Genomic DNA, 17,372 nt, shown 5'->3' on the forward strand with positions numbered 1-17,372 from the left:
TCAATATTTATTTTAACATCAGTTACCACAAAAAAACATATATAATAACAAATAGTTCACAACAGAGTAACCAACACAGTACACATAAAAAGGATCTGGGCTGTAACTCTCACCTTGAGGCATCTGTCACAGTTTAAGATGAATATAAAAACATTGAATTCTAAGGTACAGAACTTTATATTCTAGAATCTCCAGCTGGACAAGAAGTGTTATGTATAAAGAAACTAAATAATTGTGCCTATAGGCTTTCAACACCTTATTGTGCCATACAGTTACTTCTATTTGTCTAAAGAGTTATCAGATTTAATCTACCAAATTTGTTTCAACACACTATTCTTTTCTAATAAAATTTGTAAATAAATGCCGCTTCAAAGATGCATTGAAAAGCTTGGAAAGTTTTTAGTAGTAGGTCTTTAGTAGTTACTTTGTTTTCTTAGCATTCCAACAAAATCACATATTCTACATATCTACGCATACATACCTTTACCGTTCCCTTCTCAGGGCCATGAAACACTTCACAATACATAATCTGAACATTTCCCCCTGCAATCTCAAAAAAGTCTTCTGAAGGTTCCATGAGAGCATCACCTGATCCCTATCAGCACTGAACGAAAAATAAAAACCCACACCTCTTATGATATTCACACGTATTCCCTTCAAGATAATTAGGAAGGTCCCGCCAGCGTCTAATTAATGAGAGATACTGGCCAAAGTGAAGTGAAGTGAAGCTAGGAAGCTGTATTCTGTTAATCCAATTTGGAAACAACATTAGCTCAAGTCAGTGAAAAGAATGTTCGGGTCAATATCGCAATAGAGAGAAAGGCAGAGGGAGAGCAAAAAAAGCCTTGCAGTCGGCTAAAAAATCTCAGCGCACTGCCTGTGGCGAAATGTTCGCTCCCCGAAGACAGCCACTCCACACAAGCTTACTTCAGCAGGGACCCAATTGAGGCCGGTGAGTCCAATCACAAAATGCCTGATTCGGGAAACAAAAAATGCACAAGTTTGCTTATCTTTCGTCGCAGAAGTGATGATTCGGAGCAAACACTGAAAATTCTAATGAATGGCTTTCATCCTCGATTTTGATGATAACACTCTTTTTGCTGAAGAGTGACTATAGTGCCTGTAGAGATTATAACATCATACGTAATACAATGGAGCAAAATAAGACAAATCTGAATGGGAAGGTGCGTCTCATTAAACAAACTAAAACTTTTATTAAGCTTAGACGTTGTACGTACACATTTCCACTGGGTTTGTAATTTCAACATAAAATGATTATATCAATGAGCAAATAGTCTTTTTTCACACACATATAGACCACTTTGGTAAACAACGTTGGACCAATGCTGGTCCAGAAGAACTTCCCGTTTCAGTTTTTTTACAGAACTGAATCAAAATGTTACACAAATATCTTTAAGATTTAAATATACAGCCGTGGAAATAATTAAGAAACCAATCCAAATATTTATTTAAAATCATTCAGTAATAAAATTTCAGTCCAGTGTCTGTTGAATTTCAACAAAATCAAACATCAGGTCATCCAACAGCAATGTGAAAGATGAACAGCATGACAAGACACATGAAAACTGTGATAAAAATAAAGGAATAATTTTGAACAAATATTACTGTTGTGTTGCTTAAAAGTGAATATGAACTTGTTTTCTTTGCAGAATTTGAGGTATGAAAAAATACAGAGCATCTTTTCTGTTATTTTCACCTGTTTCTACTGTTTTCATTTTCTGAAAATAAATGCAACAATAGTTTTATTTGAAATTTGGGAGAAATATTGTTAGTTGTTCAGAGAATGAAACACAGATTCTCATGTTACCACATAACACATAAAATGTTCTCATAATTTTTTCCGCAGCTGTATGTTAGATCTAATGACAAACAGAGAAGGTTGTAGCCCCAAACACCAGTCCAAACAATCCATATATCTCAAGCTTCTTTAGGTGCGTTAATCCAAAACATATAAATCCAAAGAATAGAAAAGGATCCGCACATCTTAAGACTGGCCAAAAAGGCTCGTAAAACAAGGCTCTTTTTATAATAATATTTTACACCAAAGTGCAAAAATGTGCACCAAATTTTTCGACAATTTTGGCCAAAATATCTGTACAAGCCTTATCTTGAAAGTGTGCAAATCTTTTCCTATGCTTTGGATTTATATGTAAGATTTAAAAATTTAAATGAACTGGAAGTGCTTCTGGACCAGTGTTAACCTCTTGCGAAGTGGTCTATAGCCTTTTTTTGATATACAAACAATATTGTGAATGTCTCGGTAAAAATCAAATGTGTCTTCATTAACTTCTTTCATTATTCTAACAATAAAAAAAGCAGATTAATGCTGGATTTGCAAAACCTTTCACATGATATGCAAGATTTTATGAATCATACATGCATTGTGTATGTTTGTGTTCTGTGTGTATATACAGTGCATATGCTATATTGTGTTTATAACGTATGTCCATTCTATATTGTGTATACTTGGTCTCATGTATATTTTTTATATTATTGATTTGATTTGTTATAGTTGTACACACAGCACTCAATACTGTACCCATACACTATATTCATTACATGAATATGAGAACACATGGATATAATCATTAAACCTCACACCGTTTATCCTGTCTCAAATCGATGGTCTCCATACGTACAGAACAGCAAAACATAAATACAGCTGATGAAAATTAGAGTAGGCTATATGGGTCTATAACATACACATGCAGTCCCTAATGGCTTTTCCAGACTCTTGGCTTGATCTCATTCTAAGGCATTCAAGTGGGCCACCAAAACCATGTGACTCATTCCATTCTACACATCAGCAAGAAATCGCTCTCCCTCTTTAACAATTCTATATGATAACACATTAAACAGCTTGAGGAGAAAGCTGGTAGGCCCCACAGAGACACGTAATGTTTCTACAGCGTAATCCTAAACAAACTCCAATTGAAGAATGAATGAAATATGGTTTCTTTCTTTCCTTTTTTACAGCAGTGTTCCTAAAATTCGCTGTATGGAATAGGAGTGAATGCTCGTGGGAATTGTGTGCTATTAAGAACACATACAGAAACACACAAAACCCTCTGATGAACATCTCCCCATAGTACACCCACGGAGATCGGTGGGCTGCATCTTAGAAAACCATGGTACACTGAGTCTCACAGGTCGTGTATGTGCAGAACAGCTGAGCCAATGTTCGGCACACACACACTCGAGCGCGCTCACGCACATGCATATAGCCAGTGGGAAAACACTATATATAGCTGTAGTCAATTCTAATCTAGAGAAAAATAACTCACCGCCTCCGAGTCTTCAAATCCATGCAGGTACAAATTGTCATACATGGAGGTTTATTATTCCAAATAGGTCTTCTTGAAGAATAGAAAAAAGAGAGCAGAAGGTGGTGAAGATGTAAAAAGAGGGGGAGGAGGCAGCCACCACCGCCACAAAAAAAACGAATCGATGGGGGATGACGATCCCCGTGCTCCACAGAGGAAGAACAAGAATGGAGGGTGAGAGATGCCTCACGAAAGAGGATGGAGACACAGAGAGAGAGAGAGAGAGAGTGAGAGAGAGAGAAAGCAGGCCTGTGCAGACGGCTCGGCCTGCAGGATGGAGCGGATCCCTCGTTCAGCCTCCAATTTTCTCACATCCTTAGGCAGGGAGAAGCTTCCCAACGGCTCACTGACGCGAACGTTTCATCATCTCTCAGCACACACGCTCACACACGCATACGCGGCACAGCACAGCTCCCCGCATCAGAGAGAGAGAGAGAGAGAGAGAGAGAGAGAGAGAGAGAGAGAGAGAGAGAGAGAGAGAGAGAGGGAGAGGGAGAGGGAGAGAGAACCCTTCCTCAATCTCAGCCTGATGACACAGTTGACGAGCTGTATGCTGATTGGCCGAGCAGCCTTCCAGTCAGAACAGCTGCTGACGTGCGTTCTCCTTGACTGTGAGCAGTAATGAAAGAGAGAGTGAGCGAGCGAGAGAGACATAGAGAGAGAGAGAGAGAGGCTCTCTCTGCTTTTTCTTTCACTCGCCCATTCTGTTATTTCATTTGAATGTACTATTTTTGTCAGATTATCTTTTTTAATGTAAATATAAAATTCGGGCAAATTTTTCTTTTCTATTACTATCAAAATAAAAAACAAAGAAATTGTTGTAGAACATGCTTGCTACATTTATTTTGCTTGGCCATTGTATGTAGGTAATGATTCACTTCAGCCCAAAAATTATTCAGCTTTAAAGAACAGGTTTATTGGCTAGACAAGCAAAAACCAACTGATCTGGATTTCCTCTCTTCCACAAACGGACAATGTCTTTACCTGTCTCAGGATAAAACTGGTGGAGGTGGTACTGCCATCAGACCTTTTCAGTCGACTGCGCCGTGAGTATGTTCCCCTGTTCACCTGTAGAGGGGGCAATGATGAAAACATGAAAGAATCGTTTAGACATGGTTCGCTCTAAAAATGGTTGGGTTAAAACCAACAAACTTTGTTTTTTCTTAACACACCCCTGTCTGGTGTGTTTTATTTGTTTAACACACAATTAACACAAAATGACACAATGTGTTAGAATGACACTTAAAGGGATAGTTCACCCAAAAATAAAAATTCTGTCATCATTTACTAACCCTCAAGTTGTTCCAAACCTGCATAAATGTATTTTCTCTGGTAAACACGAAACTTTGTTATATTTTGAAGAATGTGGTAAACCAAACAGTTCTGGGACACTATTGACTACTAGTTGTCATGATCAGAGGCAACGGACTCAATTGCGGGGAAAAACAGAGAGGTTTATTAATAAAACCAACGGAAAAAACAAAACAACAGTCCAGGCAAAACAACAAACAGTCAGGGTTGGTGACACCAGGTGGCAGGAAACAGTCCGCTGGGAGGGAAGCTCGTCCCGACTCACTCCGAAGAGAGAAACGAACCCGGGGAGAGAAACTCAACCCGTCCTGAAACTCCAATGCAGAGCTGAGGTGTCACCAACCAGGGTCCTGGACGCCACCGGGATAGAGCTGGCCGGGAATGGGACAACCTAACAGGAACTAAGGCACTATGGGGNGAGAGAGAGAGAGAGAGAGAAACTTGAACTTTTTGCCTTGTGTCGGTGCTGGAGGTCTTCCAGGCATTATACAAATGAACATCCCACATTTTTGTTTTGTGTGCATTTCAAAATCAATCACACATGCTCGACATCCTGCCGTTACGCAACATCGCAGAAATTAAGCTAAAAGTAGCGTAAAAATCTGCCAGTCAGCTATTATGATGTCACATTGGAATGCTGCAGTCCAAACAAAGACGTCGCATTCCGTTTTCATCGCATTAAATGCTAATCATTGCATTAAGGAATCACGCTCGGCCCGCACCAGATGGCCCTGCTATGCGTTGTTGATCGGTTTCATAGTACAAATACTACATAACTCTGCCTTTATGTGCTCTTTATTGCTTTGATATGCGACCAAATTATTCTTGTCTGCCTGTTTAATGTACGTTTGGCAAATTAGAGGCAGTAAATTCATTCACAACCTCAGTGCATCTGTCCATAGCGCGTTAGGAACTGAATATAATAGAGAGCGTGTCACCTGTCTGTATTATATGCAAAGCGTGTAGCTGGTTTATTTGTATAGGACAAACTCATTTGTTTAGTAAAACAGTAAATCTCCACAAGAGTTGTGAGATTGTGGTATAAATGGAACGTACTGAGAAAAAAATAAGTAACATAATAATTTTAAGGCAACAACCTTTTTGTGTTGTTTGTCTTCCTGTTGTTCTTGTAACAAAACTAAGTATCAGCTTCAGTATAACATGCAGTTACTTGAGTTAATATGTGAAGAGTTTGGTTCCAAAACGCTATAAATCCATTTTGATTCATTTGAGTAAAAATGTGTTTTCCTTACAAAGAAAGTGGCAAGATGAAAACCACTAAGTTTCAAAGTTTCACATAGCATCTTTAGGTTCTAGTAACATAAAAAATTCAAATCCAGGTTTTGATTTTAAAAGATTTATTGTAAAAACTGATCATTTTTTCCCCCAAAATGCAATAAATCCATAACAATTTTGTTTCAAAATGCAATAAATCCATTGAATCAATATAAAAGTTATTTTTCATATTGAAACTGTTGAAAATACACAACAAAGTGAGTTGGTCCACATATGACTCAATACACTGGACTAAACATACATTCAATCAGTCATCGCTCCTAAAATGAATTCAACGGGTCAAGCGGATATCGCATTTTGCATAAAATTAAAAAGTGACTTTTCAATACTGACCTGATACAATACTGATTTTGGCGGAAACTCTTTTTTTTTTTAATGGCATTTATCGCGTTTTGGAACCAAACTCTTCATGTATTATTTATTAGCATAAATGTATGTGTAGTTAAAGATATACATTCACAAAACAGTTATAGTTGTAATAAATGGTATTTTATTATGTATTTATTAGTATTTTAGTAAAACATTGTTAAAGTAAAAATAATATAAAAAGTAATTATACATAGGAATACAAAGAAATGGTGTGCCAGAAATGTGAAAAATAGCTAAACAACAGATGATCAAATGACCCACCCGATATATCGGAACATATTTCAAAAAATGAATTGCTTTTTTATTCCAAAAAAGCAAAAGTTCAGACAGTCATTAAAAATTGTATTGAACATTACCCTTTTGTAGTGAAGATACTTCTTTTTCAGTCATTATTTATTTTTTACTCATTCACAAAGTTTTGTTTTGTCCTTTAAAACAAAAAAATCCACATTTTCAATAGCCACCTTTTTTTTGCCATGTAGTGGATGGAAAAATCTGACACAGCGTTACCAGGAAGAACTTTTCGCAAGTGTTTAGTCGACCGTAATGAGGTCACTGGCAAAGAAAACAGCGTATCGACGAGAAATCATTAACGACAAAGAAATTAAACGTTTCATGTTTAAACAAACTGTGGACAGGAACCGCTTTCCACCCCGGACTCCATCTGCCGAACGTTTATTCCCAGTTTACAAGAAAACACAACGTCCAGGACCAATAAACGCTGCGCTACTGCTTTTAGACGACTGAAAGATTGAATTACACATTAACAAACTCCCGATGAGACCAAACATCAACAGATGCTTTTAGTAGAACTGTTAAAAACAAACAATGTTGATGGGAAGAACGGATCTGTGTGTCCTGTTGTCACGAGCGTCTCATTACTAAAAGTAGGTACAGATAAACACGTTAGTCATCAGGGTCCGACTGGACTCCGTGTACGTGTGACCTCTTCTGATCACCAGATGTTGGTAGTTCTTGTCTGTGACATCAGTGTTTGTTCAGATTGGCTGTAATGAGTGTTTCGTCTGTTTTGTGTATTTTTTTCCAGGCATGACCATTCCGGATGAAGACACGGAAGCGGGTCAAACCAGCAAATACTGCTTGGTTGCGATTGGAAGACTGCAGGTATGTGTCATCCAGGGATGTGCAGAACAACAAGGGATGAAAATTCAGTAGTCGTTCAAATGATTTTGATTACATTCCTATAAACAGAGCAGAACACCATAGCAACCGTATAGATCTTCACTAAAAACGGCTTTGGGCTAGCATCTTCATGTGCTGTAAAAACACCTTAGCAACTGCATAGCAACACCCTAGCATCCTCATGCGCTGTAAACGGTCTTTTGCACAGGCAAGCATGACTCATACATTTTTAGAATTTTTAAGTCAGCAAAATATTTATTTGAATAATTTCAGGTGCATATATATCATATCCCTCTGGGGGAAGTCTAAGCACCATGAAGCGTTAATCTTTGATTTATCACAGTTGTCTGGAGTTTCACATATTTATATTGCTTTTCACATATTAATTCAGACACATTTACTAAACCCTTCAGAAAACAACCACGTCGGCTCTGTAAACAAATGATGAACTCATTGTTACGCTCTGGGTCTCTGCAGAAAAACATTACTTGTTGTTGACATCTTTTGGTGGTCTTTAATAAATATCAGTAAAACTTTTCCTGTCAAAGTAGCACTTATTAAAAAAAGAATTGGGGGGATATTGTACTGAAACTTTTAAATGTCAATCAGCATTTTTGTATTTATATATGTTTGCATTTATATAGTAATATATTTTCTTGCAGTCGTGTTAGCGATTGAAATACATTAAATCTTGAGATATGCATCGCTATGTTTATTGCATTTCATATTGCCAATCGATAGATAATTTGTCATGAAAATATTTTGTCTTTAAAATCCTTTTAAATAAAGATTTTACTCTGCGTCTCGTCTCTAGGTGACCAGTTCTCCTGTTTCCATGGATATGAACGGCGTCTCCGTGCCGACTGAATTCCTCTCTCGCCACAATTCAGATGGCATCATCACTTTTGTTGATCCTCGTTGCATCAACGTGATTGGCTATCAGCCTCAGGTTGGTCATTTTCTATTGGAGGAATAGTTCACTCAGAAATGATAATGGTATCATTTGTCATCACAAAAGACATTTATTAAGCATCATATCCTGTTGTGCTACGAAGGAGAAACAAAGTCAATGAAAAATGCGCTTTTATCTTCAGAATCCTTTTTTGAGCATTTTAAATGCTATTTGCTTTATTCGAGATGCACATGGCCTTGATCATAGATTCATTCTTAAATTATTAGGCATTTCTCAGCTTTAAAATTGTAAGATTTCCCAATTATTCCTCCTGACGCTGAAGCTGCCGTTGCTGATGCTCACAATGTTGGTCGAGCACTGAGAGCTTTAAAACATCAAACATGAATACGCTTGTTCATTGAACGTGGTTTACGCAGGATCTTCTTGGCAAAGATATTCTGGAGTTCTGTCATCTAGAGGACCAGAGTCACCTGAGAGAAAGCTTCCAACAGGTACCGCATTTACACTCATGCGTTTGACATGTATCTGTTATGTTATTCATTCAGCATTAAACTATTTACACTGCATTCAAGCAATATTTTGTCAGTATGTGTCAGTGGATATATGTCGATATATATTTTATTTTTTAACTAAATATAATTTGGATATTTCTAGATCGCACAATGTTTCATACTTTAGTGGTTATCATGAGGTTAAATGGACAACAAGTCAGCCAAAACGAAATGCCCCCGGTGATATCCCGACTCTCATAGAGTTTCGTGCGAAACGTCCGCGCTTTCCTCACATTTTCCAAGATGCCAAATTCTGACATTAAAAGTCCGAGACCTCCGTGTGAACTCATTCATACTGAGTAAATGTCACTTTAACCTACATTTTCACTTTCATGCACTGAAGAAAACATATCTCAGTCTCTGCTAACATTTAAATGATTACATCTCTACCTCGGCTGCGATTGTAAGTTTTCATTTTTTATTTCAGTGCGTAAAACGTCAAATTTTCTGGGTCAAAGGGACTGAAAATGATGGAGCGGGTCACAGATAATCTGAGCTAACATGACCACATTTATTTGTATAACCTTACGTGTTTCTCTTACAGTTCACCCAAGAACAAAGTTGAAACTTAAAGTTTCATAATCCACCTTCTCCCTGTTTTTCTTTCTCTTTCCTCCATCCAGATCTTTTACTCTCTCTCATTACTCTCTTATCCTAGTCTTTGTTCTTTTCGGCTTCGTCCTTTCTCCCCAACCTCCTGTCTGGAAGCGTAGACATCATCTGTATTCTCTTCTCATCCTGATATTCAAACACATTCATGTGTGGGGGGATATTTTAACCCCAACGGCTCATTGTTCTTTTTTACGTGACCGGCTTTTTTAAAGAGCTCAACTCTCCGGCAGTGTTTCTGGAGAAGGCCAAGGTTGAGCGGACAGCCACGACACAAAGACATTCGTCAAAGTATTGCAGTGTTTCTCGCCGTAGGTCTGTTGACCGCTGATAAAGACGCGACTGGCCGATGTCCAGAAAGGCCTGTCGTCTTCTAAACCTGAGACCACCCATAAGGGGGTACAAAAACATTCGGCACATACACCTGTTTCTCGAACATCTCTTCGTCTTATCAGGTGCTCGTGAAACCGAGTGGAACGGAAACAAAACAGAGACGGTAAAGACTGGAGATGGTATGTTTTTCTTGGCCTGCGGTTTGCACGGATGTCAGAGGACAGACCCGGGGTTTCTAGAAAGCGTTTGATATTGAGGTCCGCTGGATTCTTTCTTGACAGAGAGTCCCTGTTGCTGGAAGATTTGAAGTGCATAATTCGTTAAAGAATGAAAGATGTAGCGAGATTTAAATATAGGATTCACGTCTCACAATTCCTTGGCTGAAAGTTGAGCACGTTCCTGGATGATTTATCAGTACTTTGAATGTTATTCCAAAAAATGTCATCAGAATGAAATAAATGACCCCGCCCTCAATTCCTTTCATGCCACTTTCAGATTGTACAATACCTTTGTTTGTTATGATAGTCTCTGTGTTAGATTATGAGGTTTTGACTCATCATTACCATTAATGTTGTTGACGAATTATTGCTGTCAACAAAAAACATGTCAGACTACACGTTGACTACATATTGATTCACAACCAGTCATCGAGTCAGGCACCTGATGTCATGGAGAAAGCAGAACTACCAATTTACTTACGGAAAAAGAACATAAACAAACAATGGCGGTCTTGTTGTCTTAAAGTCCCACAAAGCTAATGGTCAACATCACTGAAAAATCGAAAGAATGTAAGAAATAAAGCGATCGATTCTTGCGCGTTATTGCCGTTTATGAAACATCATGAGCGCCTACCAGGGCCGGGTCTGGGGGGGGCTAGGGGGACATTGGCCCTCCAGATTTTTCTTGGCCCCTCCAAAAACATACCGGACCTGCCCCCTACGTTAATGGTCTGTGCCAAAAACAGGCTGATGTTGTGTAATCCGATCAAATCCTGATGAATTGAATTGTATCGAATATCTTGTTTTACGTGTCAGATTAAGTAAAAGTGGTTTCAAATTTGTGTCAAACTCATTTGATTTGTGTTAACATTTTCCTGACGGGGCATTGAACTCTATGAAGCGAGGAGTCAAAGTGAACGTGTGAGCTGTGTAAGAGCGTGTTTGGCATGTCTGTGAAGTCTTAAGACATTGGGCAGGTCTTTATTCCTCAGCTGTAAAACTGAGAACTCTTCCAGCTTTCTGACACTAACTGCAGCTCTTTTCATTTGGAGGTCAAAGCGGCCTGTGATGGTGTTCAAGACTTATCAAATGCTCTCCTAAACTCTTTTCCTCTCACAAGATCTTTGTAATAATATAATATCCACTTTAAACACTGTATATACACTTTGAAGGTCAACTAAAGAAACGCATGTTTTCTTTATTCCGGCTGGCTGTTCTCTGTGTTTAAAGGACCTGTTGAAGACACTTTAAAGGTCCAGCGTGTAATTTTGTAGAGGATCTATTGGCAGAAATGCAATATAATATACATAACTATGTCTTCAGAGGTGTTTAAAGGCCTTACATAATGAAGCATTATGTTTTTATTACCTTAGAATGAGCGGGTTCTACATACACCCGCGGGTTCCCTTACATGGAATTCATCATGATGTTTCTACAGTAGCCCTGAATGGACAAACCGCTCTACAGAGCACGTTTCATAAATACGTGATCTCCTTCAGAAAAGTGAAAATGCGACGACATCTTAGTTCTGTGTCAGCCACCGTAGTGCTTGGAAAGAGAGGAGGAGTGAGCCATTGATTGTAATTCACAACCTCACCGCTAGATGTCGCTAAATTTGCTACACTCTACCTTCAAGTTTTGGTTCAGGGTATTCAGTAATGATGTCCAGAGGTAAAAATAATAAATATATATGAAAAACATAAATATGAGAAGTATGGTACAAAATGGAGAAAGGCATTTGACAGGATTATATGGGAAAAAAGGCAAAGAGAATATTGGTTTTATTCTAAAAATGCATAAAAACTGAACACTCGGAGGGAATAAATCAAACATTGAGTAGAGTTTGATAATTTATTAATATTTTGTTGATCGTCTCATGTTTTTGACTACAACATTCACTCTTTTGACTCTTGATTTAAGAAACTTTGCACATGTGTTGTAGGTTATATTTGTGTCAAATTTGACTCAAAACTGATCTTCAGCTAAAACTCTAAATACAACTAGACAACACGCGTAACTAAATCTTTAGTACATCTTTAATAACGTATTTGCATAAAGAGCGAAGACATACATTTGAATAAATAAACACATGACTGTTATTTTTTGGTTCTCAGTTTATTAAATGGTTTTATTTGGGCAACCTTGTAGTTTGTTTTTTCTTAAGGAACATAATTTATATATTGTAGCTGAAGAGACCTGGAAAGTGTTTTTTATTGTTCACATTTACATGTAGTCATTTAGCAGACGCTTTTATCCAGAGCGACTTACAAATGAGGTAAACAATGGAAGCAATTGGCACAACATAAGGACAACAAAAAGCACAAGTGCAGTAAAACTGGTCTCATATAGCCCACCACAGTATACAAAGCTAAGGTTTTTTTTGTAAAGGATAGAAAGAGTAGAAAAGAAATTATCTTGTAGCAGCGGGCAGATCATTCCATAAATGTGGAACCGATCCAGAGAAGGTACGTGAGAGATTTTTTCCCTTTTTGGGATGGCACCACAAGACGTCGTTCGTTTGCAGAGCGTAGGGATCTGGTATATAAGTCTGCATTAGTGAGTGAAGATAAGGGGGTGCCCAACCAGTGGTGGTCTTGTAGGCCAGGAGCAGAGTCTTGAATTTGATTCGAGCGACTATAGGGAGCCAATGTAACTTACTGAAGACAGGAATGACATGCGCTCGGTTCATTGAACACCACTCTTGCTGCTGCATTCTGGATCATCTGTAGAGGTTTGGTTGTGCAAGCTGGAAGTCCAGCCAGTAGCGCATTGCAATAGTCCAGTCTGGACAGAACAAGAGCCTGGACTAGGACTTGCCTAGCATGCTCGGAAAGGAAAGGTCTAATTTTCTTAATATAGAGAATGTGAAGCTGACGTCACGCCCTATGTTGCATGTTGCAGTGGCGTCGCCATCTTGGGAGGATCATACTCCACTGCTATTATTGTTTTGATTTGTACCGTTACTAGTTTTGTTTGATATATGGAGAAATTGAAAGTGAAAGAACCATGGGCTTTTCCTGAACGACTCTGCGTAATGCTATTGCAGTTTTTAACACAACAAGACCGTCCTACCATAGTTATTATTTCCTAATCAAACAAGAAAAACAAAACACTGCATTGAGCCATCCTCCCAAGATGGTGCAACATTCAACGCGGCGTGACATCGATTAACGAGCTCTATTGTAGAGGATGAATCTACAGGACCAAGTGGTGCTGGCAACATGATCCATGAAGTTTAGCTGATCATCGATTGCCACTCCCAGGTTTCTGGCCGTTCTGGAAGGTGTGATGGTCGATGAGCCCAGTTGAATGGAGAGGTTGCGATGAGTCTTTGGGTCGGCCGGGATTACAAGCAGCTCTGTTTTTGCAAGGTTCAGCTGCAGGTGATCGTCCTTCATCCAGAGCGAAATGTCACTCGGGCATGCCGAGATGCGTGCAGAGACAGTCGGATCGTCGGGCTGAAATGACAGGTGGAGTTGTGTATCATCCGCATAGCAGTGATGGGAAAAGTTTTAGTTTTATTTTAAAACACTTATGGCACAGTTGATGTCTGGTTTAATATGTTATTTTATTGTCAGCCTAGCAAGCGATTTTAGCAATATCTGTCTTCCCTCCTTCGAGTAGATAGAACTTGGTCTTCTGTGACTGAAATAGCTCCCCGGAGGCAATGCAAATATGACCGCTGAACGAAGCGACTTTCCTAAAGGGAATCAAATAAAGACAGATGTTAGTCGGCACCTAAATTTGCTTGTTTGTCTTTTAAAGCTGCGTTGACGAGTGCCACTCTTACGAATGTAGATTTTCGTGACGTGAACTGTTGTTTTGTTCTCTTGTTTTGGTTAGGTAGTGAAGCTGAAAGGACAGGTCCTGTCGGTCATGTACCGCTTCCGCATGAAGAACCGAGAATGGATGCTCATCAGAACCAGCAGCTTCACCTTCCAGAACCCGTATTCAGACGAGATCGAGTACATCATCTGCACCAACACCAACGTCAAGTAAGTCGAGCATCGATGTGTCGTCTGTTTTGTACTCGTGTCGTTGCGTTTCATCTCTCCAGTCCTCTACACCATCGACATGAACTCCACATACATCACAGCGCTCTGGCCTATAAATAATTCCCGCATGTCATAACGGCACACAGTCATCAGTACGCTCGGTGACTGATGGTCTTGGATATTTGGTGTAATTAGCAGCAGTCAGGCACATCCACGACCGAGTCGCCCCGGGATGAGAAGTCAGCCTTTTGTTTACGTGGCCTCAGAGATGAAATCGATGTCATTTATTCTCCTTCTGTTTAACACCTCTGAAATGAGGCAGAATATTTGCCCGTGGTGGTGGAAGAACGAATCGGCTGGATTTATGCACACGTATTTCTTATGCATTTTAAAAGCGCCTCTTATTTACTCCCGACCCCTTGGGAGTCCCTTTGGATGTTTGTCGCTCGCGGTGTGGGCTTGTCGAAATAGTCGGTAAATGTGATTTAAGCCTGGTGGGGTTTTCCCCTTAAGGTACATTCGGTTATGATGATCTAACCTGTCAACTCGCTATAGCTCTGAGCTGCTTCAATGTCTACATAGACAGCTACCTACTAAGGGGTCTCCTTAAACTACTTTGAACCTCATAAGTGATTCATTTGAACGATCGTACATGAGCCACATGATGAGTGGTCGTCATGAAAAGCGCATTAGAGAGTCAACTCGGTTTATTCCTAATGGATTTGGCCGGGAGGTTATGTTTTAAACTTGACTAGCAGAGTGAATATATAGCGCATACAACTAAAAATATATTTTTAGTAAGGCAAATACAGAGTTTTTAGTCGTGATGGTAATAACAATAATTCAATAATACATTTAAAGACATTTTATTACACAGCTTTCTGGAATACTTGATTCTGATTGGTCAGTCGTGACATTCCAAGATCTGTTATCATTTTGACCGGTGCAGTTTGATACTAAAATGTCAAATTAAATTAAAAAAATGTTAGTTTGAATTATTACGCCCAATTTATAACATATATGAGACATATTCAATAGTGTAATTAGATTACTGTACAAATTACTCTCTCCGAAAAGTATTTAGTTACTTATTACTCATTACTTTCTATATCCTACATCAACCTTGATTAGTTACGTGATTCAAGGATAGGCATGAAAGGGCTCTTTTAATTCATTTAAATAAATATTAAACTACATAAAGTGGTATTATTAACTGACTAAAGTATTACAAATGTGAGAATAAAGTTAGACTCTGAATTTTGATGTCAATTCCACTATTGCACACAGACATATATTACACAAAGTATTTAGTTTAATTACTTCAGAAGTAACTGTAATTAAATTACAAAAAAATAAGAGTAATCCCTTACTTTACTTTTTCAAGGGAAAAGTAATTAAATTACAGTAACTAGTTACACCCAACACTGACCAGCAAACACCACAAACCGTGACAGAATCGATCAAATAGATCACTGATACTTAACAATGACTATAATGTTGTTTTCCAACAAAAAATAATTCCACTTCCTGGAGGATGATGTCATCAATCAGCTGTTAAAGAGATCTTACAAAACGCCAGCATGACTTATGTTTTACTGAGGACGGTAATGAAACATACATTGTTCACCAGAGACAAATAATATTGTTTTGTTTGAAGAAGTTGGTGAATTTCTTATTAAAGTGCCAACCTAGTTTATTTTACTGCAGCATTTTTGTCTTGTTCACAGTAAAAATATCGAAACATTCATAATCAAGATACATTCACTTAGAAGCAAAATGACTGAAGATATTATTTCATGTTTTCTGAAATGAGTGTAACAATTAGGTGTGTTAATGCTTAAAACTTGGCAGACCTTTTGTTCTTTTTAGGCGTAATCTCACTTAATTTTCATCAGAATACAAGACTTTATATTTTATGACAATCAAATGAATTCTTACGGGAAAACAAAACAAAAACGGAGTGAGTGGTAAGCAAGTGGTGAAATTATTTCAAATGATCCTCTTAAAAAAGGTATTTTTGGGCTGTCGCTGAATATTTAAGACAGAAGGCGTGTGTGTGTGCGTGTGAACCTGTGTGCGACTATACACACCTGAGCGGTTGTGTGTGTGCGCTTTACTTTTGGGAGACTGTAAATATATGGGAGAGATTCATCAAACCTGTCATCAGCTTTCCCAAACCCCCCAAACTACATCACACCCATATATCACGGTGTTTTTTCCTCACGGAGGCAAGTGAGACAGTGCTCAATACATAAATCAATATAAAGTATGAGAAAATAATTCATAGAATGGAATATCAGGCATGTAAATCCTTTCGCTAATGAGATACTCGTAAACAACATGTTAAAGTAAAAAAACGACTTTGAATCGCCACCTTTTCCACGCACATACAAATACTGTAGTGTGCTGTAACATTTACTATAGTAAACTTATAGAGAATTTCTATATTGTATGGTGTTTTTGAATCTTACCCTAGTAAACTAGTATTAAAGTTTACTCTATTTACGATAGCTTATCAATTAGTAAATACTACAAAATACTTTACTATACATTATCACTGTAATATACTACTGTTGACTATGGTTTGCTATAGTATTACTCATATGGGATTTCATTTACATACTTTTACTAAGGCATTGTCTGCAAACACGAAAGAAGCTCCAAAAATGTGTCGGAACAAAGCTTTCTTCCATTAGTTGTCTTTTTCTTGTATTGACTTTGAGTTCATGGGTAAATATGAAGTGCAGAAGGGATCTGTGAGATAAATATTCATGTGCAGTAGGGCCGAGGTGAGACGGGAGACAGATGGAGAATAATACTGTGGGAGAGACAGAGGGCATGAAGAAGACACGGCGGGTGGAGAGAGACGCTGATAAACAGTCACCCGTCAGACAGACGGCGTGGTCGCTAATCAGATCAAGTGAAGACGGCGAGAAAAGAGAGGAACGTTTAGTGTTACAGCATTGTTACAGCATTACAGCAAGATCTGGGCTTGTGATTAGTGGATAGTTTTGGGGTCAAACCCCCATGACCCTCATGAATCGGCCCAGTTTTTGCTTCTTGCTGTAAAAAAACCCCTAATTTTACAAAAATGTATTCATTTTTTTATAATGTTTTTTATGTGTAATGTAAAAATAATAATTTTACAGATTTGTACAGGTTCTTTCAGATTTTTCCACGTATTTTCGAAATACGGTAAAAAACATCAAATTATATAAAAAGACTGCAATTTTTTAGAAAAACATTAAAAAAGGTAATTTTACGTCAGAAACGGTTATTTTCGTTTTTTT

At 38.2% G+C, this 17,372-nt stretch overlaps 1 protein-coding gene across 3 annotated transcripts in view; it reads left to right on the forward strand.

Annotated features, from left to right (window-relative positions):
• arnt2 (aryl-hydrocarbon receptor nuclear translocator 2) overlaps window positions 1-17,372 on the forward strand; it is a 95,424-nt gene that overhangs the window by 63,386 nt on the left and 14,666 nt on the right. For all 3 annotated transcript variants that reach the window (XM_057338364.1, XM_057338356.1, XM_057338373.1), the window contains 4 exons: window positions 7,369-7,445; window positions 8,278-8,412; window positions 8,793-8,867; window positions 13,931-14,082. In XM_057338364.1, the coding sequence (XP_057194347.1) occupies window positions 7,369-7,445; window positions 8,278-8,412; window positions 8,793-8,867; window positions 13,931-14,082 (439 nt within the window). The remainder of the gene's footprint in view (window positions 1-7,368; window positions 7,446-8,277; window positions 8,413-8,792; window positions 8,868-13,930; window positions 14,083-17,372) is intronic.

This window comes from Triplophysa rosa, linkage group LG1 (assembly GCF_024868665.1).
Source record: "Triplophysa rosa linkage group LG1, Trosa_1v2, whole genome shotgun sequence".
In the NCBI taxonomy this organism is placed as follows: Eukaryota; Metazoa; Chordata; class Actinopteri; order Cypriniformes; family Nemacheilidae; genus Triplophysa; species Triplophysa rosa.